Genomic DNA, 22,966 nt, shown 5'->3' with positions numbered 1-22,966 from the left:
GATGATCTGAGACCTTTCTGCCTTACTTGGCCATGGATTCTCAGCAGTCCCAGGACTCACACAGTCCATCTGTGCCTTCCAACTCGCTTCGTCTTGGGCGACGCGGATCGCACGACTCTATGGCCACGACTCAGACTGAACGAGAATCGATGAATGCAGCTCTGGATAACTACCATAATGCAGCGTATCAGTCCGAATCGCTCACTCTCTTCAACGACTTCACTAGCCCGCCAGATCCAGCTGCTACATCAGACGAGAAAGGACTGTCGGACGAGTTACAAGGTGGACTAAGCGGTCTGTATAGTCGCTTTAGGACTTCCGTCGGGGGAGTGAGGGATATTGTCAGCGGTGGTGGAAAGTCTACAGACAAAAATGCGACAGAAACTCCTGCAGTCAAGGGTCCTTTGTCGGAGCCTTCGATAGCAAAACCAGTCTCAGATCTTGCTACAAGCTCCGTCGACTACCCGCCATCGCAGCCCAACTCGTCACAAGGATCAAGGCTCCACTCGCCTGTTGTGCCGGAGTTTCACACCCATCAAGATTTTGTACAACCATCGAACGTAGGAAAGAGATCAAGAATATCCTCCAAAAGTGGCAGCATATCTTCCAAGGCCTCTGTGTCGCCATCCCCTGGAATCAAGCCCAGTATCGCTCCGTTAACGAAAGCCACTGGTAGCGCCATTGTGGCAGATCCTGCTGTCACTCAGCTTCACATGAACGTAATTGGAAAATCCGACCGCTCAAGAAGCAGCTCCGTCAATGGCCCCTTCCAGGGAAACCATAATGCAGGATTGATAGGTATCGGCAGCAAGGAAGGCCCTTTGGATCTTTCCATGAGTCAAACATCCTCTTCATTGAATCAGAACCTTTCCAGCTCGCCGGTTCTGTCTGCAAAGATGCATGACAGCCATCATGAGGAATTTAACTCCAAAGAGTCACTCTTCTCGGCAACCTATACTCCAGATAACCAGTCTCGGAAGTCCATCTCCACTCCAGATCAACAAATGCTGCCCGAAAACACCTCGCAATCAGCTAACATGGAAAATTACAAGCAATCTGAGCCACTGCAGGACCATATATCACAACATCCGGAAGAAAGAAAATCACGAACATCTTTCCCTTCTGAAGAGCCGAAAGCTTCAGTTTCTGTGTCAAATAGTCTATCAACGCTTTCCTCCCATGACGAAGTACCATACAATACTGAAAGACTCCAAACCAAGATGGAGACAAATATTCCTCGTGACAGCGTGAACCCCAATGAGCCTCCAAAGGTCACAGCCCCCGGCAGGTCGAATGAAGAGTCAGCGTCCTCAACCCGAGCAGCGCGATTGCCTGGCTACGTGATTTCACGGGCCTCCACAGCCGAAACTACCACAACGGTCTCTTCATTGCCACCTTTGAACACTGAATTCGATCGGGCTACTGGTCAATCTCTACCAGCTAGGCGCCAACCTCCCGCCGGGGGCGACGGTATTTTGTCGCAGTTGAGGAGTAAATTGCTTAGCCGGGACTTCTGGATGCGGGACGAGAATGCCAAAGACTGCTTCTATTGCGGAGAACCTTTCACAACATTTCGCAGAAAACACCACTGTCGAACATGTGGTCAAATCTTTGATTCGAAATGCACTCTTCTCATTTCGGGCACACGGTTCGGACAACCTGGAAGTATTCGGGTTTGCAAACCCTGCGAGAAGATGATCAACGCGCACGACGATGATTCATCTGAATTCTCCGATAGCGAGCAGAGCCCCATAGTGGCCAATCCTCGAGTCTCCGAACTCGGCTGGGCTAATACTGGGCGGGCATCTGCAGATGACGATGATTCATCTTCGGTTGTATCTCAATCGATCGATCACGTTCTGAGAACACCGACGATGGCCATACCGGCCACACGACGGGCTGGAGAGGGACATAACCGCCGCTCGGCGATCCTTGAAATTGATTCTGATCGCCCTCTAGCACGACCTACCTCTTCGCGCTCTCTGCGGTCTTCGATGGGGGGAAGACCGCACTCCATCAGTCACAAACGTCACCACTCACGCCAGCAATATATTCGGGGTTTCAAGTCGTATCATGAAGATCGAGCTCCCTTTCAACGCCGACATGCAGAAGACATAGACGCCGAATCTCGACTCCCCGCCTTTCATAAAGATAATATCATTGACCCTGACCTTGCTCAATATCTCTCGGATGACGCATCCAGTGGCGATGAGCAACCTAGTCTGTTGTCTGCAGTGTCTGAGGGCACCCTGTCCAAGAGTGGGGGTGAAAACGAGAGGGCATCCTTTGGTGGGCTTCTCGCTGCCATGAAAAAAGGCAGATCTGCTTTTGGAGACCGAAGTACTCCCAGTATGAATCGAGATGCAGACGAAGCCAGTATCACCAGCTCAAGAGCCGTGAATCTACCCCGTTTCTCCCGTCGTCGAAACCTGAGCGTTACTAGCAGTTATCAACCGCGCCATTCGCCCAGGACATCAAAGGACAACATGCCCCCTCATGACACCTCGGTGCCAGCCTTATCCTCACCCGAGAAGTCAAAGCAGGTCGGGTTCAAGATGACTCGGAGCTCATCAATGAGGGGCATTGATGCCCCACCGGTAGAATTAAACAAAGCCAGTCTGGAGCACGTACGAAAGCTTCTGCATCAACTGCTTGTAGAATCTGCCGTGCCAAATGAGGACAGCTGGGAAAACGCCTTGATGCCAATACTCTTGAAAGCAGCAGACGAAGTCGATCCAGATGTCCAAAAAGGGGATGATATGGATATTCGACACTACGTCAAGTTGAAGAAGATTCCGGGTGGCGACCCTAGTGACACTTCTTATGTATCGGGACTCGTTTTCACGAAAAACTTGGCTCTGAAAGGCATGTCGCGCAACATTTTGCGTCCAAACATCTTGATCATCACGTTTCCTCTTGAATACGCTCGTCAGCAACAACATTTCATGAGTCTCGAACCTCTTATTCGACAGGAGCGCGAGTTTCTAGAGAACTTGGTCAGTCGGATCTCAGCATTGCGTCCAAGCCTACTGTTGGTCGAGAAAACTGTTTCTGGTCTGGCTCTTGGCCTCCTCGAGCAAGCTGGAATTGCGACTGCATACAACGTGAAGCCATCTGTTCTTGAGGCCGTGTCGAGATGTACACAGACTAGAATTATGTCATCCATGGACAAGCTCTTGACAACCACATTGCATAGTGAATGCAGCAGTTTCGACGTGAAAACCTATGTTCGTAATGGTCGAAGGAAAACATATATGTACATCTCCGGCTGTCCGAAAGAGCTCGGGTGTACCATTATCCTGCGCGGTGGGGATGATCAAGTCCTCCGGAATGTGAAAAGGATCACTGAGTTCATGATCTACGTTGTGTACAATCTTCGCCTAGAAACAAATCTTATGCGGGATGAATTCGGGAGGATATCAACCGAAGATCAGACGACTCAGCAAGACAAAGACAAGAAATCCAGTCCCCAGAGTATCACTCACGAAAGCGGCGCACATCTAATCGACCCACCTACTGTTCAACAGGAAACAAAGGAGAAACTTTGCGATATCTCTGATAACCAAATTCTCGTTGATGCTGATGCTGCAAAAGTTCCAGACAACATCCCAATGCCAACATACCATGATGATATGGTCCACGACTATAAGACAAAGATTTTATCGGCCTCCCCTTTCGTCAAATTCGAACCTCCGTATCTCCTGATGCGTGCGCGCGACATGGAACGCAGACTTTCATATCTGAAGTCTCTTCGTGATCAAGACCGCAACTCGCATCAGACCACAGATGAAAAGGCCAAACCGCAGAAATTTGTCCTCATCACCCCGGAAATGGTCCATCAATCACCACAAGATGCACCAGCAAAGGTCAAGGAAGTATTGCGTGCTGCGCATGAAGCCGAGTACGATCGGGCGCTTTATCACCATCAAACCCAAAAACGCCAGTGGGAAGCCTACGTGGCGGGGAATCCTGATATGTTTGACCCTTATGCACATCAGAATCTGGTCATTCTCTACAGTGTTGTGTGCACAACAACATCAGTCCCCTGCTCAGGGCCAGATACTTTTGCCCTGGAGTTCTACAATGAGCATGGAGATGACACAGTTTTCGAGTCGGATCTCACAATTGGGCAGTATGTCGAGGACCTTTGTCATGCAGCAAATTCCGTATGCAACATCAACGGCTGCGAGAAGCGCATGTTCGAACACCACCGCCAGTATGTCCATGGCGAGGCTCAGATCAGCGTCCTAGTCCAGTCTTGTCCTCCTAAGCTCCGTGGGCTCCATAATTCCGTGCTGATGTGGAGCTGTTGCAAAATTTGTGGCAATGAAACCCAAGTTATGCCTATGTCTTCGAGCACATGGAAATATTCATTCGGAAAATACTTGGAGCTATCTTTCTGGGGAAGACACTTGCTTGCTCGTACTGGAGGTTGTTCGCATGATTTGCGGCGGGATTACCTCCACTATTTTGGCTACAGGGATCTTGCTGTGCGAGTCCAATATGACCCCATTCGTCTTCTCGAGATTATCGTTCCACGACCTCGTGTCACTTGGAAAGTGGACAATGATTTGAAGATGAGGAACGAAGTATACTTGCGTACCGAGGAACGTCTCAGCAAATTCATGGCCTCTGTACAGGATCGACTGAAAAGCATCAAAATCACAAGTGTTATTCCCGAGCTAGTTGAGAGCTGCAAGACGGAAATCGAAACTTTGATCAAGAAGGGTCATGAAGACCATAGCTCTTTGGTCCGACATTTACAAGACAGATACACAAGTTCTCGCTACTGGGAGATTATACCGCTGAACGAGGTCCTCCGTGCAGTTCAAGAAAAGGTTGTCGAATGGGACATGACATTTGCCGATTTTGAAACGAACTTTTTCCCATCGGAAAAGGATATCAAGCATATGGCAACGCTGCAACTCAAAAAGATCTTCCTCGACAAAGACGCAGCATCGGTTTCTACAGATGATGCCCTTCAAACTCCTACAGACGTCGAGGATGAACACAACCTGGCAGTTGACAGGCCACGGATGATGCGACGCATGACACTATCGCCAGAAAAGGCACAGAATGTACTAGTCTCCGTTGTCGAGGAGCATGCTGGCAAAAAGCACCGCGAGGAACTCGAAGAAGTCGAGTTGCCTTCGCCTCCAGCGTCGGCCGAGGAGGCAACTTTATCACTCGATACAGCCGGTGGGACGAGGTCCTCTCCCCAGGATGAGGCTGTCTCACAAGAAGAGGTCCGTCATCTCGACTTGGCTGTTCCTACTGGTCAGTCGGAACGCAGCTCCGTCGGCCATGCTGGCATTTCGAATGAACCTCCCATGAACACTGATCTTCCAGTGATGATCCCCGGAGACGGATCATCGGAGTCATCACCACCGGAAAGTTCTGAGATTGCTGAAATTCCTCATCAAGAAACCAAGAATGGGACCGAAGACAGCGGAGCTTCTGGCATTCCAAGTACCCCAGTGCGTCGGCCTTCAGCGATACCGAGACCTACCGAGCCAGCCTTTCGACGCACCGGTAAGGTACGATCTCCTCCGCTTGTCCGTGCTCAGTCTCAGCCAGCGAATCTACCTCGATCATCTCACAACACTCAACTTCCAGGGCTGAAATTAGCGTTCACCAACCCAATCGATCCGCAAAAGCCTGCAGGCCAATCATCAACAAAGTCATCGGATAGAAAACTGAGCGATCGTTTGGGCTTGAGTTCCCTCAAGAGTGCCCGATTTGCCTCAGGTCACTCACTTATCCCACGGTCTGCTCCAGGTAAAAAGGGAATGTCGCAGGTTTCCAATCTTGCCAGGCATTTTGAGCAATTGAGCCGTGAGTTCGAAAAGGAGAGACAGCGCGAAAGACGTCAACGCGCTGCCAAGGGCACTCAGTCCCGAGCATTCCCATTGGCGTCCTCGAAGCCCATCGTGGAGGTCTATCGAAATGTACGAGAGGCTGTTGAAGAACGTGAACCACCCGTTGATAGCGATGAATCTTTGCCCTCAGCTCCACTGCTTCCAATGGACGACATAACTCGCAAGAGCGATGAACTTACGCGTGATGATATAACTCATGATGAGCCCTCTCTGCCAGATGATTCTTCGCCAGCGCCCATAGAAGTGGACAGGGCACTCTCTCCTGACAATCAATTATTGTCTGGTGGCGAAGCAGATGATCATCAAAGTGATGAGGATCAAAACATGGTTGAAGATCTCCATCCGGTGGATTCCCATGAAGAGACCAAGCACTCAGCAGAGGACGATTCAATTGACTTTAAAGAACTCCCTAAACATGAGCGCACTACGCTTCTGAAAATTCTGACAAACTTTTGGTCTGAACGCTCTGCAAGTGGGTGGCCGTCTCTTGACTATCCACTCAGTGTCATGGATCATGTCTTTGCTGATTGCAACATTATTGTTCGCGAGGATGAACCAAGCTCTTTGGTAGCGTTCGCTTTGGACTCTTCCGACTACAAAGAAAAACTTTCAAGCATTCAACAGCGGTTTGATGAGGCGGAGGAACACAAACCAGACGACGGAGATGACATCGAGGCTGCGAAGGAAGCACGGGTCGAACATGCTCTCTTGCGACCTACGGGCACACACCTCAAATATCAATTCCAAGAAGGCCAAGCCAAGATGCTGTGCAAAGTCTTCTACGCTGAGCAGTTTGATGCTCTGCGCAAAAAGTGTGGTGTAGCAGATCGAATCGTCGAGTCGTTGTCTCGGTGCGCAAAGTGGGACTCAAAGGGTGGCAAAACAAAATCGTTGTTCCTGAAAACCCTTGACGACCGTTTCATTCTCAAATCACTCTCGCCCATTGAGACGCAGGCTTTCCTCAAATTTGCCCCAGCCTATTTCCAAATCATGTCCGAAGCCCTGTTCCATGAACTCCCTTCCGCAATCGCCAAGATGTTTGGCTTTTACCAAGTCATCATCAAGAACCCCGTCACAGGAATGGAGTTCAATTGGTTCTTGTTGCTAATGGAGAACTTGTTCTACGACCGTGTTCCTACGCGCATCTTCGATCTGAAAGGCTCAATGCGAAACCGCAAAGTTGAGAGCACCGGCGAACGGAACGAGGTTCTCTTGGACGAGAACATGGTGGATTTCATCTACGAGACTCCTCTCTTTGCCCGCGAGCACTCAAAGAAGCTTCTTGGCCAAAGTGTGTGGAATGATACACTCTTCTTGGGTCGCCAAGACGTCATGGACTACTCGCTCATGATTGCCATCGATGAAAGCCGCAATGAATTGGTGGTAGGGATTATTGACTGCATCCGCACCTACACCTGGGACAAAAAACTCGAGTCCTGGATCAAGGACAAAGGATTTGGTGGCGGTGGCCGCAATCGCCCAACGGTAACAAGTCCCAGGGAATACAAGGGCCGTTTCCGTGAGGCAATGGCTCGATATGTACTTCAAGCTCCAAGGTTAGTTGATATATCTTCTCTCGATTGTGCAACTTAGTACTAACAATTTTAGCTGCTGGCATCAATTCCAACCAAGTGCGATGTACCGCTATGAAAACCACCCCACTGAAGCTGAGACTGTTGATGGGCACGGGTTTGTGGAAGACCCCGGTTACTAATGGTCTTCATTTTGATCTGCGGCCATGAACAACTTACATTAATGATTTACGACTTGATGAATTTGCATGAAGAGGCGGAGCGCAGCGTGATGCTTTCATTTGTTGCGAATTTCTGTTTATCATGACTTTGCATTGCCTCGTTCAACACACTCATTTCATACCAGCATTTTCATAGCCAGTCCCAAATTATTTTCCTTTAGTCAATGAGATCATGTCAATGTCTAATATGTCTCTCTGTAAACCATTTTGTATTTGCTATGAGAGGTAGAACCCTACAAGCCCTGCCACTGTTTTTATGCTAGTTTCCAGTACGCAACCTCGGGATGCTCCTTGTGCTATGACATTCTTTTTATATGAAACTCTGGGCCAAACCTACATGAATAAATGGATAAGCCATGGATGAAAAGCCATATTGACCAAGTCTTGTCGTATGCTATGAAGTAATATATTCCAAGCTTTCATCCATTCAGAAGAAGTATGTGGGCTTGACGCCGAAACTGACCGCTTGTGAGGCCAGAAACGGCTGCCTTTCCATTGGTAACGTCCTGATAATACAATTGATGTCCAAATGCCCTCTCTCGTTGCCTATTCTATACAATCACTTGACTCGGGCTATCTTAGGTCTCCGCTATTTGATGTTTGCTCTTAATCCTTGTCGAGAATGGCCTTTTGTAGCCTAGTGACATCGCGCAAAACCTCATTGTATGCCATATCCAAGGCATCTATTTTCCAGGTGAGAGCTTCGATATCTTCCCGTAGGGTTTGTTTTGCGGCCTTCTCCCCCTTCCACTTGGCGCTATTGAACCAATATGTGGCTTGCTGCATAAAGAGGCTATGCAATCCCCACACGAGCCCAGATACTCTGTAGACATATGTACTCCAGTGTGGGGATGCTGCCGAACAGGTTTCGATACGTTTGGTTAAAACTGGAGTTTAATTAGTACTATATAACGGTGTTTTCCCGGCTTGGGACTTATAATATACCCGAAAACGCCGATGGGCAACCAAAAAAGGATGGGAACAGGTAGCGGAAAAGCAACTATGTACATTTAGCGTCTAGCCGTACATCGAAGCGTCTTGCTAAGACATGTAGGATGTAGGTGTGACTTACAAGGAATCCAAATTGAACAGCGACGAGCAGGGTTCCAAGAGCAAGCTTCCGATATACAGGAAGCGAGCAAGAGATTCCTCCAATGATGGATTTGCATGACCAGAACACAAGGACGGAAAAAGTTGCGGTACCGATGAAGATCACAACAGAAGCAACCTGGGTGGCGAAAATACCAAATTCGTTTGAAAAAGACGACAATTTGATGTGGTTATTATGATTAGAGAACTTGACTAAAGTCAGACTAAAGGATTGGATGAATGTTTCTGGGGAGTCTTCTGCGGGAGGCCTTGAGGTGGAACTAGGCAAGAGCCAACGAAGCAGACTCCAGAAGTCGGCCCTCGACAACGAATCCTCAGGACATGGATAGGTCACGTTCAATTTACATCTGTAGTCAACATCTTCAAGAATATTTTCACTTGGTAAACATGGTAAGTACCAGAGGCCCTGACCGCGATGATGTTGAGAAAGTGGACGCATAATCTTCCTGTATCGCTGGTCCTTGAGGTAGGAAAGGTTTCTTGACAGCAATGCCCCCAACGAGCGAGGTGATGCATTCTCAAAAGAGACCCGTGGACTGCCTGTACGATCATTTGGATCAAGGGTCACATTCCGATGTTCATAACTATGGATTTTCCATCGAGGGTCATCGGGCGTCAAACCAGGGCCAAGATTAATCCACGTTGTAATGACCAGGGCCAAATGAGAACCATATGCACAGACTTCAATGCGGAAATCCGTATTGCATTGATTACAAGTAGAAGTGGAACAGGGATATTTCTCTCCATCGAGATAGGCGAACACCACGGGGTTCAGTAGTTTGGCTTTCTGCAGATACCGAACGTGCGGACAAATAAACATAATTCCTGGAGGTTTCCCGAAAGATTCGTTACTATTTCGATATAGTAGTAGTTCCGATCTGCTACCGTGAACAAACATCACATGCTGCGTTCTTAAACAAATCCCTGGCGTCTCTGAACAGACCTGTGCGTCGGTCGAAAAGAGAGAGGTGATTTCAGGGCAGGATGATTCTTCGGGGTAAATCCGGACTTGGGTATAAGATAACGCTTTGGTGTTGATTCCAGACTCGTCTCCTAGATAGAACCTCCGCATGGCAAGCTGAAGGTGTAGAAAATAGAATTCGCGGTACACATAGAGCGGGTAGAGTGGTTCTCCGAGCAATTCTAATCCACCGTTGGTCCCTCTCCAATGTGGGGGGTGGCACCGGAGAGGACAACTTTCGTTGACCAATGGACCAGATAGACCAAAGCATTCTGACCCGTCATACTTGTGAAGGATAAAGCAAACATGGCAGATGAAATATTTCGGTAGATCTCGTTCCAGTCGGCGCAAAACGGGCAATTTCATCTTTCCTGACGGCCGGGCGGAATTATATCGACGGTTAAATATGGCGAAGAGTCGGCGACTGCAGAGTGATATGCAAATCCAATCATCCAGAGGGAGGAAGTCAGTTATTGATAATAATAGCTCGACCGGGAGGCCGGCTAGCGTATTCTAATTGAGAGTCGCAGACGGTGGACCACATCTTCCCGACAGCCAGCAAATATCAGGGAGCGACTGCATTTTGGGGATATTCAGCTCTTGCAGATCGAGATGAAGTTCAAGTAACCAAACAAGCTTCTGTCCAAGGAAGGTGAACTGATCGCGGTCTGGCAGATTTGAAATAATAACGACAGTGATGGGGATGGGGTGATACTAATTCGAACATCCGGTGCCCAAAAAAGGTCTCAAAATCGTGAAAACCATGGAACTAGGTTCAAACCAACTCAACGCCCTCCCTTTGCCTAATCAGGGACGGCGGTAATCCATGGATGTGCCCTGTTTATGGTCATACGGGAACTGGCCGATCTTATACAGTAATACTACAGTGACTGGACATAAGTAATTGCACCCCTTGGCCCCACACAAATTCTATTACGTAATATTATGCCGGCTAAAAAAAATCCCCCCTTTATAATAATTACCTTAACTAATATAGCACATAATTGAAGGGCTAGTCTTATGGATCTAGTATATGAAGAGTACAATATTTGAGTCGCGAAAAAGCAACCTCGCGTGCTATTTTAGAGTGGTTCCGTTCATAGACAGTATGCGCTTTAGGAAGGCGGTATTAATAGTGAAGGCGGTGGGGCCAAGGGGTGCAATTACCTATGTCCAGTCACTGTACTTAACCCCCCTTTGGATAAACGTACCCCCCATGAATAAATGGATAAGCCATGGATGAAAAGCCATATTGATCAAGTCTTGTCGTATGCTATGAAGTAATATATTCAAAGCTTTCATCCATTCGGAAGAAGTGAATTGCCCAACTTCTAATCCAAGCGTTGACATAAGTAGTACATAATATATACATTTAAAAAACGACAAAGAAATCCGTCAAAGGTGTGTGTGTGTGTGCAACCAGTGGACACTAATTTGCGCAGAAATGCGACGCCCATCGGCAAATTGGTATGTTTATTTACCAAGGAGTATATCCCGGCCCTGATTTTGGTGTAGATGGTTCGTATTCCACAATCACGTCATCCTTGCGGTGGATATGTCCTAGAGGATGGCTCTTCTTCCCGTCTTCATCGGTGGGAAGGATGTTTTCTTGACTCTCTTGGTTGTCGATGTTGGTAAATCCGAGGTCGTCGTGCGTTTTTGACTGCTTGGAGCGATGGAATGAGGACGGGAAGTTGCTGCTGTTTTTGTACTGATCGCTCTTTCCTTGGCTATAGGAGCCCAGGGCTCGTTTGCCGAGAATGACTTCGAGGAGTGGTTGTAAGGTGGGAATGCAGGATGCTATAACGACGACGTTGGCCTCGATACTACACGGAGAACAAAGGGTTAGCTCGCATAACAAGAAGATCAGATGGGGATGCTCACTTGGTCCACATAACAAGGTCGGCAGTGCCGTCTTTTATTTGGTCAGCCTTTGATCGTAGAGGGATAATAGGGGTGGTAGAAAGACTCACATGTGTAGTCGGATTTGTCGGCGAGTCCATGCAGTTGAGTACACTTGATAATCGCCATTGCAGAAGCACTTCATTGCCACTTCAGTCAGGTTCTGGGCAGCATGGAATGGGTTAGAGAGATATCGACTTACATTGAACCAAGCCCTAAAGCAGCACATAGCGCAATTCTCTTTCGTAGAGACATTTGTAGTTTCAACAAGACTGTGGTCGGATAAACGGCCAGAGACAGATCAACAACAGCAGAGATAGCTAGGAGTACGGGTTAATTCCGAGAGGTGCAGATATTTGAAGAGGAAGAGACCTACCTCCAGTGAAGATAGCATAGTCAATAAGCATCGTTGTACTCTTGCACTTGGCGCCTGCTTCCACAAGTCTGGGCTTCCACAATGCCTCTGCTGGATCGCACATTGTAAACAAGATCAAAATGCAGATAATCGACACGACGGCTGCAGTTCCAACCATCATCCACAATATAGTCTTATGCAGTGGTTTGGGGTTCAAGATCCGGGTCAACATGGAGGTCACAGCGATCTTGGGAAGAGTGAAAGAGAGAATTCCAAACAAAAAGCTGACTGTATTGAGTAGAATGGCCATCTCTTGATTGCCCATACTCAAGTACATGGCATGTTTTCCATAGCCCACCTTCACCCCTGCTGTAGAGATTCCACAGTATGCAATCCCCAGTATCTAGCATACAAATCCCAGTTAGATTCACCTAGATAAGACAGAGTTTGAGATTTCTTACCATAGAAGCCACAATCAAATAATCATCCATACCAAAATTCCGCAGCAACTTTAGCCGGATGTAAACCCTGGCTATGACCATGACGGTTGTTAGACCAGTCAAGGTCCATAGCACAGCCAGGATCTTAGGCCCCTTGTCATCGTGAAGATTTGCAGCGGTGACCACCATTATGTTAAGCTTGATGCGGAAAAAGCGAGAAAGTGCAAGAGAAAATGCGACCCATTGTGATTTATAAAACCCTACAGGGGCGTGCTAAAATTAACACAACCATATCAAGATTTACAAGAAATGATACATAGATTTAGGGACGGGATTGATTTAAGTGTGCCATTATTCGAATAACTACTCCGTATTATTTCTGGAGGTCCAGTAAACAGGAATTCTTTCGCTTTTCGGTTGCGACGATCGCCCATTTTGGCAAGTCGTGTTTTTCCATCTTTTTACAAACACCATACCACTGTTCGGCGATAATCTCCGAGGCTAAGGTTACCTACAATATTGTTGGTACATACGGAGTACCAGTCCACTCTTTGGTGGGATAGGGGTATATAACCCTGGTCACACTAACCAGTTAGGCGATGCCGCTAAAATGACAGCAGACGTACTTTGTCCCGGATGATCCCTTGTGGACGGGCCTCCGGTGCCGCATCGTAAATAGCCATGGAGGTACGGAGTACATACTGATTTGATATCAAATAGCTGGGTTGTTAGTCTTGACATCTGGCCCAGATAGTCTTGAAGAAATATCTTGATTATGGAAGATCATACGTTGTTCTAAGAATATACTAAGAATCCAAGGATTTGAAAATCCCATCAAACTAGCCCCAATATGAAAAGAGTCAATGATTTCCACAAGCCAGCCGGGCTGGGCCTTCCCTGAAACCCAAGTTGACTCAGACAAAAGTACGGAGTACGTCAAATATGAATTATAAACCTTCGATATAGAGTTCACGCCCGGTGCTCCGACGCAGCCGAGCTCGAGTCCCTCCACTATCAATGCGCCACCATCCCGTTAACCCGTTTTGACAGGACCCGATGTGGATCTTAATCTATTTAAATCCACTCACTCGGTTCTGTTAGAATCTTAGCCTTTCTGATATGTAAACGTCTGTCACCAACGTGCACATGCTCCACTGTGTACAGGATAAAAAATACATTTAGTATGGTTCTTTGGCACAAATATAATAAGGAAATTCCAAGCCTGCCCAAGTCCATTCGGCATATCAACTACCTATAACGCACGATGGGCAGGGAATAACTTGGTAGTTCCCCCAAGACATCACTGTTATGGGTCCATCCGGGGACCTGGAAAGGCCCATCCGCTCTAATTTTATTTTAATTTCCTCTTACTCCGTACTTTTCACTCTGTACAAACGAACATGGGGTAGCGAGCCGTTAGACAATCTGCTAGTCTATTACCCGAATAGGAACACCGTTCAGTGCCGAGTCTCCACTTCCTTGGCCCCCAACCTTCGCAAGAAGCCCGTATGGTCCGAGTGGAATTAACCCAGGTCGATCTTTCTGACAGCGGACCCGCAGGATTGCACCCGGTCCAACCGTTGCTCATCTGGCGTATCTTTGTTGAAAGAAAAGGAGACAGTGACTGCGGCATATCTCAGGAAAGGGGATGCATATACATATAGTAAATGCAGTTTATTTAAAGACCCCTCAAGTACTTTTGGCTTGTACAGTTGCAACCTCCACGTTTTTTGTACTTTAAAAACTTCCTTATATTATATCCACAATGACCGACGTCGCAAACCTCACATTCAGTGAAACAACCCACACGAACGGGGACTCCCACACGAACGGCACCAATCATGCAAATGGAGATTCCCAGACCAACGAAGACCTCCAAGATGCCTTTGTCGACCGCGTAGCAACTTCCGCCAACACACCCGAGCTGGTTCCTGGCCTGGTCGATCAAGTTGCTTCCCTTGGCAAAGTCGCCAGTCTGCAAGACCACACCGATCGGACAACCCTTTTGGAAGCCGCTCGATCCCTGGTCTATGCACTGGAGACCCCGCGTGAGGCTATGATCAGATACTGTTGGTCCCAGGTATGTTCTCCTGTTTCTAGAGAGTTACCTTTGTGTCATTGACGGAAACTAATATTGGCTTTATAGGCTACTCTTTATGCTTCTCTTGAGACAGCTGTTGACCTGGGAATCTTTGCTATCTTATCCAAGGATGAGAGGCCCAAGTCCGCTACCGAGCTGGCTAATGCCACATGTGCTGACCCAGTGCTTATTGGTATGTGACTTGTCATCTCACCCTGTGTTTTGTCGGGTACACCTAACTAACTATATATTTGATCAGCTCGCATCCTGAAGCATCTGTGTGCAATGGGAGTTATCCTCGAGACTGGTCCCAACGAATACCGCCGCACCGGAATTTCCATTTCGCTGAGCTTGCAACGATACAGTGATGCATACCCTTGCATGTAAGTCTGAGCCAGTGGGCCTGGAATAAATAGGTATAATACTAACTCATTGGTTAGGACTAACTGCATCACCTCCGGCGTACTTGCTCTGCCTGCCCAGCTCAAGAAGGATGGTTATGCCAACCCAGCCAACGGCAAGGAGTGTGCCTTCCAGCGCGGGTTCCGAACCGATCTTCACTTCTTCGAGTTCATGAAAGAGAACCCAGAGGCTGCTAGCCAGTTCAACAATCACATGTCTGTCTACCACCAAGGACGTCCTAGCTGGATGGATGTCGGTTTCTATGACGTGCCCAGCCTATTCTCGAATGTCGCACGGGATGATGTTCTCCTCGTCGATGTCGGTGGCAGCATGGGCCACGATCTCTCGGAGCTTAGGCGCAAGTGGTCTGATGCTCCTGGGCGCCTGGTGCTCCAGGACCTTCCCGATGTGGTCACTCAAGCCAAGGCAGGGCAACTGCACCCCTCGATCGAGGCAATGGAGCACGACTTCTTCACTGAACAGCCAATCAAGGGTATGGTTTCCTCTTCTATGGCTCCCCTCTTGACTCGTATCAATGTTAATATTTTCTTCTATAGGTGCGCGCGCTTACTATATGCACTCTGTCCTCCATGACTGGACAGACGATAACTGCCGCAAGATCTTGAAGGGTCTTGTGGATGTCATGAAGCCAGGACACAGCAAGGTCTTGATTAACGAGAATGTCATCCCTGATACCAACGCATACTGGGAGACAACCAGTTTGGATATTATCATGATGGCCGATTTCGCTTCGACTGAGCGAACCGAAGCTCACTGGCACCAGCTGGTGGGATCTGCTGGGCTGAAGATCACGAAGATTTGGAGTGCCCAGAAAGGAGTCGAGAGTCTTATCGAGTGTGAATTGGCATAGGCTGTTGGAGGTTGTGATACTCAGAACCATTGGAATGTATAGATGTTTTAGGATTTTAGGGTTAAATTAAATTAATATGTTTTGAGGATATGTGGACCAGCCAACAACGGATATAATACCACGTTATATAGAAGTTAGACGGTGTACTAGCTGATTCGAACTGTCAAATGTAGGAGACAAAGGATATTGACCCTAGAAGAGTGTATAGCTGACTGTCCTAGGTGATCTTTTTGTCAATGTCGGTGTTTCCATCAATCTAGCCATCGGACTCGATTTCTCCGTTCCCAACGAAGGCTAGCAGCATAGGCTGATCGAAGTATGGCGAGAATTTCTGCCTCATATATCGAAGCTTTTGCCACGGGGTTTTATCGCCAACGATGAGAGGGTGATAGTCGAGGGGCAGACAAAGGATTAGCTCTGTTCTTCATGGAGCCCCCGGTGCAGGAAAGATATTAATAGCCGGTGAGGACATCCAGGTCTTGTAAGTGATGCAGTTCTCGAATATTTGCGAAGTAGGACTGAATTTATCCATGTACTGACGAGGAGTTTTAGGTGATATTCACAGGACGGTATATAGAAAGTCAAAAATGACGTGCGTTCAGTTCGAAAGTGCTATTACATCGTTATAGTGTGCATTAGACCAAAATATTAACAACAGCTTGGTTTCCATACCTCGTAAGATCGATGCTGTCCACGCTACTAGCGGAGAGACCATATAATGTCCACTTGAAACGACACAGATCTATATATCACCTAATCTCAATATTGGAACCATCGGCAGAAACCGGGATCGGGACGGCAAAGGCTCCGCGAAATTTGTTTAACTAATTTAATCGTCCTTTTTTCTAATTCTCTTTTTATTTCTTTCGCTAATGTGACGTCGAGACGATTTCGAAAAAATCGCATCATTCCCTGCTACAGAGAGTGGGAAGCAGAGTATGCGTCCGCGGCATGTGCCTGGGGGATGATCTTGTCAACCTCTCGGGCAGATGGGCAAGCCTCGGTGTCGGGGGATTTTAAAGTGGCCTGCCTCGGGTCTCTGCGGCCCCCCGCATCTGGTTTTTGTTCGTTCGTTTTTTTTCTTTCTTCTTCTTTCAACTGGAGTCCTCTTGAAAAGACTTGAAAAGAGGATCATTCCAGTTCCAATCGCGTATGGACTCCAGAGCAGTCAGTCTATGCATTGACATGTGAATGCAAGACTACTGTGACAATCGCGAACTCTCGACGCGCGACATATCAAGTCTACAACGACCCAAGCACAAAATACCAGTTTCATGTCTATTCAATTTGAATTGTCTAGTCTTTACTAACCCACTAATCCACTAATTTGACCGGAAAGCATTAAATTCGTTTCATTTACATGAGCAATGTATTAACCTTCCAGACTGTGGTCCAGACCACACAGCGCAGAACAAACTTGGCTTCGAAAGCAAAAAAAAAAGTGAGAACAGAGAAGAAAAAGAGGTATGTATCCCATCCGCACACCGGCGGTTAAAAAAAGCACACTGGACCATCGATCATCGAAAGCTTATCTGATTGGTTTTACAGATTTACTCCATGGCCAGACCGAGGTTCTCATCGGCGGGCACCACACGAACGGTGTTGGTGTGGCCCATACCGCCACGCCATCCCTGGACGCAGACGATAGGGTCGCCCTTGTTGATGATTCCGAGCTTGAGACCGTGGTTGATACCCCACTTGAGGCGACGGTCGACATCCTCCTGCCAGATCTTGACGTTGAAGTCAGGCTTGCTCTCGGGGAAGTAGAACGGCCACACACCGCGGTACAGGTGGGAGTACTGAAAACTATTGTCAGCAAAGAACGACATTCAAACGATCGAATGGGGACTTACGCGGGCAGCGGTGTCGTTGCGAGTGACCATCAGGATGGGGCAGACGGGGCGGTACTTCGACACAAGGCGGGCGGTTTTGCCACTATGGATTTGTTAGTATGATCGTCATACAAAACGACAGAAAGGGGTTTCCGGCACATACCTGGTGGTCAGAACAATGATGGCACCGGCGTTCAGCTCCAGACTGGCGCTGACAGCGGCCATGGCAACGGACTCAGAGGTCTCAGTGGGGCGAGGGGCGAGGTTGCGCAGCTCGTCGAAGACGTTGAAGTGAGGAATGGCAACCTCAGCCAACAAGCAAGTCTCAGACATCATCTTGACGGCCTCGCAAGGGTAGTTACCCTTGGCGGTCTCGCCAGACAGCATGACACAGTCGGCACCGTCGAGAACGGCGTTGGCGACATCGGAAACCTCAGCACGAGTGGGGCGGGGGTTGTATGTCATGGACTCCAGCATCTGGGTGGCACAGATAACGGGCTTACCCTTGATGTTGCACTTGGCGATCATCATCTTCTGGGCAAGGAAAACCTTGGGGGCGGGGATCTCGATACCGAGGTCACCACGGGCGACCATAACACCGTCGGTCTCGGCGAGAATCTCATCGAAGTTGTTGACACCCTGCTGGTTCTCAATCTTGGCGATGATCTGAATCTCCTTGCCGTCCTCACCGAGGATGGAACGGATGTGCTTGATGTCGCTGCCGCGACGGATAAATGAGGCAAACACCATGTCGACCTTGTTCTTGACACCGAATCGCAAATCGGCAATATCCTTCTCCGAGAGAGCGGGGAGGTCTACATCAGTGCCGGGCAGGTTGACACCCTTGCGGGATGAGATGTTGCCGTCGTTCAGGCACTTGACCTTAAGGGTCTGCTCATCAACAACCTCAAGCACCTCGAAAGACAGAATGCCATCATCGACGTAAATGAGCTTGCCAGGAGTGATCACATTGGTGATGTTCTTGTAGTCCAAGTACCTGTCGTCACACACTTGTCAGTCCACGTCACATGTCAAGCTCGCTCAGTCACACAGATACATGGAGCGAATGTCGATTGAAACAATCCAGTTTGGGGCAATGAGAATGTTCTTACATGTTCTTATCGTCAGAAGCAGTGGCGTATGCCTCATCGGTGGTGATGTTGAGCACGGTGCCCTGCTTGATGGGGTAGTCCTTGTCACCGACGGTGTTACCGGTACGGATCTCGGGGCCCTTGGTGTCGAGGGCAATAGCGAGAGGGCGTCCGACCTGGATACGGGCAGCCTCGCGAGAGTTGTCAATGACAGATTGGTGGTACTACGGACGAAGTCAGTGAAAGTCTTGATCAGATGTTGATTGGAGATACCGACCTCGTATGATCCGTGGGAGAAGTTCATGCGAACAACGTTAAGACCGACTATGGTCAATGTCAGCCTAACTACCCAACAAAGCTGCTCGTTTCCATCGGAAACTTCATTGCCATACCTGTGCGGAGAGCATTGATCTTCTCGGCGGAGTTTGTCTTGGGACCTGATCGATTGCCTGTTAGTATTCGGGTTTTTTTCTCCATCGCAACTTCTTCGACAGGATCAATCTGAAGAAGCTATTATTCTTGGTTTGACATACCAATGGTACAAATGATGGAGGTGCGGCGGAAGTTCTTCGCAGGCACCATCTCGGTGTTGAGCTTGGAGTGCCACTCCAGCTTCATGCGGTTGCTCAGGTGGTCGAGGGAGTTGGTGGCCGCCATTTCGATATTATCAACAATTGTTGAATTATTTTAGAAAGGGTAAGGAAGTTCTGATCAATTGAGAATCAGAGAGGATGGTAGAAGAGAAAGGGTGAGAGAGATGGAGGGGAAAGAGAAAACGGATGGGTGCGGGGCGGGAGGGAAAATGTTGGCCGCCGGTGTGAGTATTGGTGCCATCCATCATGAGACTTTTTTTTCTGATCATACTATTGACACTAGACAATATCTATACCAAATTAATCTACGAATTCTATGAAATATGAGGCTTTGTCTGGTATTCTCTCTTTCTCTTTGGCTACCTATATTTTTCATTTACTGAGAGCTGGAGTTGTCGGCAGAGGCGGCATAAATAGTCTAGGCAGAAAAAAAATTATATATCAACTCCAGACTGGGCTGACCGCAAAAAAGCGGAGGGTTGCCCCGTGCTGGCCTACGCGCTGTAGATTGGAGTCCTTCTATCGAATAAATGTGACAAATACAGACACCCAATTGATCGAGCCCCAGCTCAGAGATCCCCCGGGGCCCAGAGGCGAAAGGGGATTTCGGTGGGATGAGAATGCTTATCGATAGACCGAATCGGGACTAGTGCATCTGGGCACAGGTGGGCAGCCTGGACACCTTGGCCCGATCCGGCCCCAGCCACATTGTAGATTATGTCAGGTACCCAGTGTCACCAGCCTCATCTCCAGCCACTCTAGAGACGTCATGTGAAAATACACGTGACCGTTCTTTAGGCGGTCTCCATGACAGCTTGGGTCTCCTCTTACTTTTGTCTCTCAAGCTTTTTGGTGACTACCGGTTACTCAATATCCACAGTGTTGATACCTTCTACTCGGCATCATGGTAAGAGACCTTTGCTGGTTGATCCCGGACAGCCGAGGTCCCCAGAACATAGAGCATGCCATAACTGACTTGGATGTTCATTGCAATCTAGTTCGGCCGTCTTACCCACTACGCATTTGATGCGGTTCTCTGTGAGTTCTAAGTTTCTGTTGTAGCTAGGAATACAAACTAACATATGCCTTCAACCTCAGTCTCCGCCTTCCTGGCAGGTGTCAAGCGCTCCACGGGCCTAACGTAAATACACCCCTACCCCTCACGATCCTCTTCTTCCAAGCTATAATTCTGCTTGTTGCTCGTTTTGGGTGCCCTCGATATGCATGGGAGAACTGTTGGCTAACTCCATTACCCTTCGCGCACCCCCGTTGGGTTGTGTGTGCGTGGGACTTTCCTAGCCCCAGCCTCAATTCAGACAAGATCACAGAAAACAAAGATGTCAAGAAATGGGTTGACAGCTACCTTGGTGTTGGCGAGTGGATGATGGACCAGTCCGTGGCTGTCATGGGCTCGTCTGCTTGGTTCGAACGACGCCGGTGATTGGCGCCGCAATACTCAACACGGGAAGACGATCGGTGATCCCTTTGTCATGATTTGACTTTCGGCCATATGGTGTGTGTATGATAGCGGACTCTGAAGTGATACACATGAAAACTTATGGGGGCGCATAAATCGCCGCGGGACTGGACTGGCGGCATGAATCTGGGCCTTGGTCTCGACGCTTGGCCCTATGGCAATATGATACAATATCAGTACGTACAGATTGAGTCTGTGTTGCGGACGGTGTTTCTGTTTAAACCACCCAGCCGCCACAAGTATATGCTTCAAGGCTGGATTGACGAATGATGACCAATTCTTATCAACGCTCCAGCCTCCACTTTCGACCGATGCTTTTATGGTCATGGCGTCTTGGCTTTTTCGATACCTTTTAGCTTTCTGCCTGTTCTATATCATCACACAAATTCAGCCATGAGTTTAGCAGACAATCCTTGGAATATACTAATTGTAAATATGAACACAAGTCACAAGCACACCAGCATTTCTGTTACCAACGGCGTGCAATCAACCCGGATAACCCGAGATCATGCTTTGGGTGCATACCTACGCTTGGGTCGGCATTGAATCCCTTAAAATAGGGGGTGTTGATTCATTAAACCTCCGTCTGAAAGTTCCCCAGCTGGCGAGCTTCGGTCGAGACTTCCCTGTGAACTACATCGTTGTAAACTCTGTTTATAGCGTGCCAAGCATATCATAACCCTCGAAAATACCCGTAGACCTTTTGAGCATTGTCCGATATTGCACCTTGACACTTCTCCTGTTGTTGTAGAATAAGTTTATAGAAGGATAATAAGTATAGGACAAAACAAGAAAGCCTAGAAATGGTATTCATGACTATCTTAAGCTATAGGAAGAGGACGAATGAGTCTCCGGATGGATGAAAACGAGAGTTCAGATGAAAAAGAGGTTTCAACGAAAAAGAGACGCAGTCAAAGGACTATCTCTCACCACCACCCAGCAACGGATGCTCCTGCAAACTCGTAAGATCAACTCAGGGAGTGTCTTGCTCTTCATGAACGTCCGTCAGTGTGTCGATGTAGCGGCAATCTCGGACCGCACGCTCAGCTATGGCCACGTATCTTTTCTCAATTTTTCCCCAGTCCCATGTCTTCATAAACCGGACTCCTTCTTCAACTCTTTTCTGGTAGTCCTCGTCGCTCTCCGGGTCATTGAGATAAGTGCATATGGTCGTATTTGCCGGTCCACCCTTGAGAATATAAGCAGAAATAAACCCCCCAAGGTCCTTTTCAACTCGAGCGCGGTTACTGTCACCAATGGAGAGTTGCAAAAGATGACGTATCAAGGATGACATGTAGTGAGAAGGTTTAGGGGTGAGAAGGTGGAGCTCACGGGCAAATGTCGAGGGAACCTCAACAGTTTCATCAAGGGTGAAACCAACCAATGATAGAGGGAGAAGATGGGCACGCATCCAGCCCTGGCCATCAAGGTCGTGCATCAAGGATCGGGTTTCCCAGTGTCCAGAGTATGCAGAGTATCCAGGCCACTTTTGCTCTGGGATAAGAAGGCGAGGATAGTTGTTCTCGAGCAGTACCTGTGAGGCAAACAACAATTGTTCATCGGGCACAACCCACTCCACAAGCTAGTGAAATGCTGTTAATGAAATGGCTCAACCAAAGCAATAAAGAGGAAGTTCTCGCCACTTACAATCAGAACCTCTGCATATCCGTATCTGTAAAGAACCTGGTTCCCGTACTCCACAACCGAGATAGTGTTGTCTATGAGCGCTTTCAAAGCTTCTCTCATCACGGGATAGTGGAACTGCTGGCGGTGTGGCTCATCGAGAGGCTGTGCGTCTAATTTCTCAATCTGATGGCCTGATTCTTCCAAGAGACCTAGGCTAGGTTGAGAAAATGACATGGGCTCGATGACAGGCAATGCAGAAAGAGGGGTTGATGGCCCTTCGGTCTCACTGGGAGAGGTTGGCGTCGAGCCGCTGGCCGGCAAGACGGAAAGTGGGACTGAGAGTGCTTCAGACTCCTTGAGGGAAGTTGGTGTAGCCTCTATGACAGGCGAGGCAGGAAGGGGGACTTCGATTCCTTCGGTCTCATCGAAAGAAGTTGGCATCGAATCCATAGCCTGCGAGGCAGGAAGTGGGACTTCGAGTCCTTTAGACTTCTCGCGAGAAGTTGGTATTGCCTCGATGGCAGGTGAGACCGGAGAGAGGACTGCGAGCCCTCTGGTCTCGTCAGTCTCCATGATTGATGATCAATAATTGCA

General features: G+C 48.3%; 8 protein-coding genes across 8 annotated transcripts; 3 read left to right on the top strand and 5 right to left on the bottom strand.

Annotated features, from left to right (window-relative positions):
• Positions 1–32: 32 nt before the first annotated feature.
• N7455_002745 (1-phosphatidylinositol-3-phosphate 5-kinase FAB1) lies at positions 33–7,593 on the top strand (the record flags this gene model as incomplete). Its single annotated transcript, XM_040959926.2, has 2 exons — positions 33–7,435; positions 7,488–7,593. The coding sequence occupies 2 exons, from the start codon at positions 33–35 to the stop codon at positions 7,591–7,593; spliced, it is 7,509 nt and encodes a 2,502-aa protein (XP_040809676.2).
• A 645-nt stretch (positions 7,594–8,238) lies between these two features.
• Positions 8,239–8,418, bottom strand: N7455_002744 (uncharacterized protein; the record flags this gene model as incomplete). The annotated part of the gene is made up of 1 exon (XM_065604348.1): positions 8,239–8,418. One exon carries the CDS (start codon positions 8,416–8,418, stop codon positions 8,239–8,241), a length of 180 nt encoding a protein of 59 aa, XP_065462839.1.
• Positions 8,419–11,180: 2,762 nt separating this feature from the next.
• On the bottom strand, positions 11,181–12,589 carry N7455_002743 (uncharacterized protein; the record flags this gene model as incomplete). Its single annotated transcript, XM_040961825.2, has 6 exons — positions 11,181–11,529; positions 11,588–11,618; positions 11,677–11,744; positions 11,808–11,925; positions 11,982–12,363; positions 12,422–12,589. The coding sequence occupies 6 exons, from the start codon at positions 12,587–12,589 to the stop codon at positions 11,181–11,183; spliced, it is 1,116 nt and encodes a 371-aa protein (XP_040807709.2).
• Positions 12,590–12,773: 184 nt separating this feature from the next.
• Positions 12,774–13,083, bottom strand: N7455_002742 (uncharacterized protein; the record flags this gene model as incomplete). Its single annotated transcript, XM_065604347.1, has 2 exons — positions 12,774–12,911; positions 13,027–13,083. The coding sequence occupies 2 exons, from the start codon at positions 13,081–13,083 to the stop codon at positions 12,774–12,776; spliced, it is 195 nt and encodes a 64-aa protein (XP_065462838.1).
• Positions 13,084–14,165: 1,082 nt separating this feature from the next.
• On the top strand, positions 14,166–15,753 carry N7455_002741 (uncharacterized protein; the record flags this gene model as incomplete). The annotated part of the gene is made up of 5 exons (XM_040961848.2): positions 14,166–14,480; positions 14,547–14,673; positions 14,740–14,863; positions 14,921–15,375; positions 15,440–15,753. The coding sequence occupies 5 exons, from the start codon at positions 14,166–14,168 to the stop codon at positions 15,751–15,753; spliced, it is 1,335 nt and encodes a 444-aa protein (XP_040807720.2).
• A 1,550-nt stretch (positions 15,754–17,303) lies between these two features.
• On the bottom strand, positions 17,304–19,333 carry N7455_002740 (pyruvate kinase CDC19; the record flags this gene model as incomplete). Its single annotated transcript, XM_040961851.2, has 7 exons — positions 17,304–17,552; positions 17,607–17,688; positions 17,749–18,582; positions 18,698–18,900; positions 18,954–19,000; positions 19,069–19,113; positions 19,210–19,333. 7 exons carry the CDS (start codon positions 19,331–19,333, stop codon positions 17,304–17,306), a joined length of 1,584 nt encoding a protein of 527 aa, XP_040807725.1.
• Positions 19,334–20,173: 840 nt separating this feature from the next.
• On the top strand, positions 20,174–20,710 carry N7455_002739 (DUF1748 domain-containing protein; the record flags this gene model as incomplete). The annotated part of the gene is made up of 4 exons (XM_065604346.1): positions 20,174–20,176; positions 20,268–20,307; positions 20,368–20,410; positions 20,575–20,710. The coding sequence occupies 4 exons, from the start codon at positions 20,174–20,176 to the stop codon at positions 20,708–20,710; spliced, it is 222 nt and encodes a 73-aa protein (XP_065462837.1).
• A 1,009-nt stretch (positions 20,711–21,719) lies between these two features.
• N7455_002738 (uncharacterized protein) lies at positions 21,720–22,945 on the bottom strand (the record flags this gene model as incomplete). Its single annotated transcript, XM_040961837.2, has 2 exons — positions 21,720–22,328; positions 22,394–22,945. 2 exons carry the CDS (start codon positions 22,943–22,945, stop codon positions 21,720–21,722), a joined length of 1,161 nt encoding a protein of 386 aa, XP_040807710.2.
• Between the last annotated feature and the right edge of the window lie 21 nt (positions 22,946–22,966).

Source organism: Penicillium solitum (genome assembly GCF_028829755.1).
Source record: "Penicillium solitum strain IBT 25940 chromosome Unknown utg000001l_segment0_segment0, whole genome shotgun sequence".
Taxonomy (NCBI): domain Eukaryota; kingdom Fungi; phylum Ascomycota; class Eurotiomycetes; order Eurotiales; family Aspergillaceae; genus Penicillium; species Penicillium solitum.
Note: the sequence above shows the minus strand (reverse complement) of the source record. Positions and strands in the feature narration are given on the sequence as shown.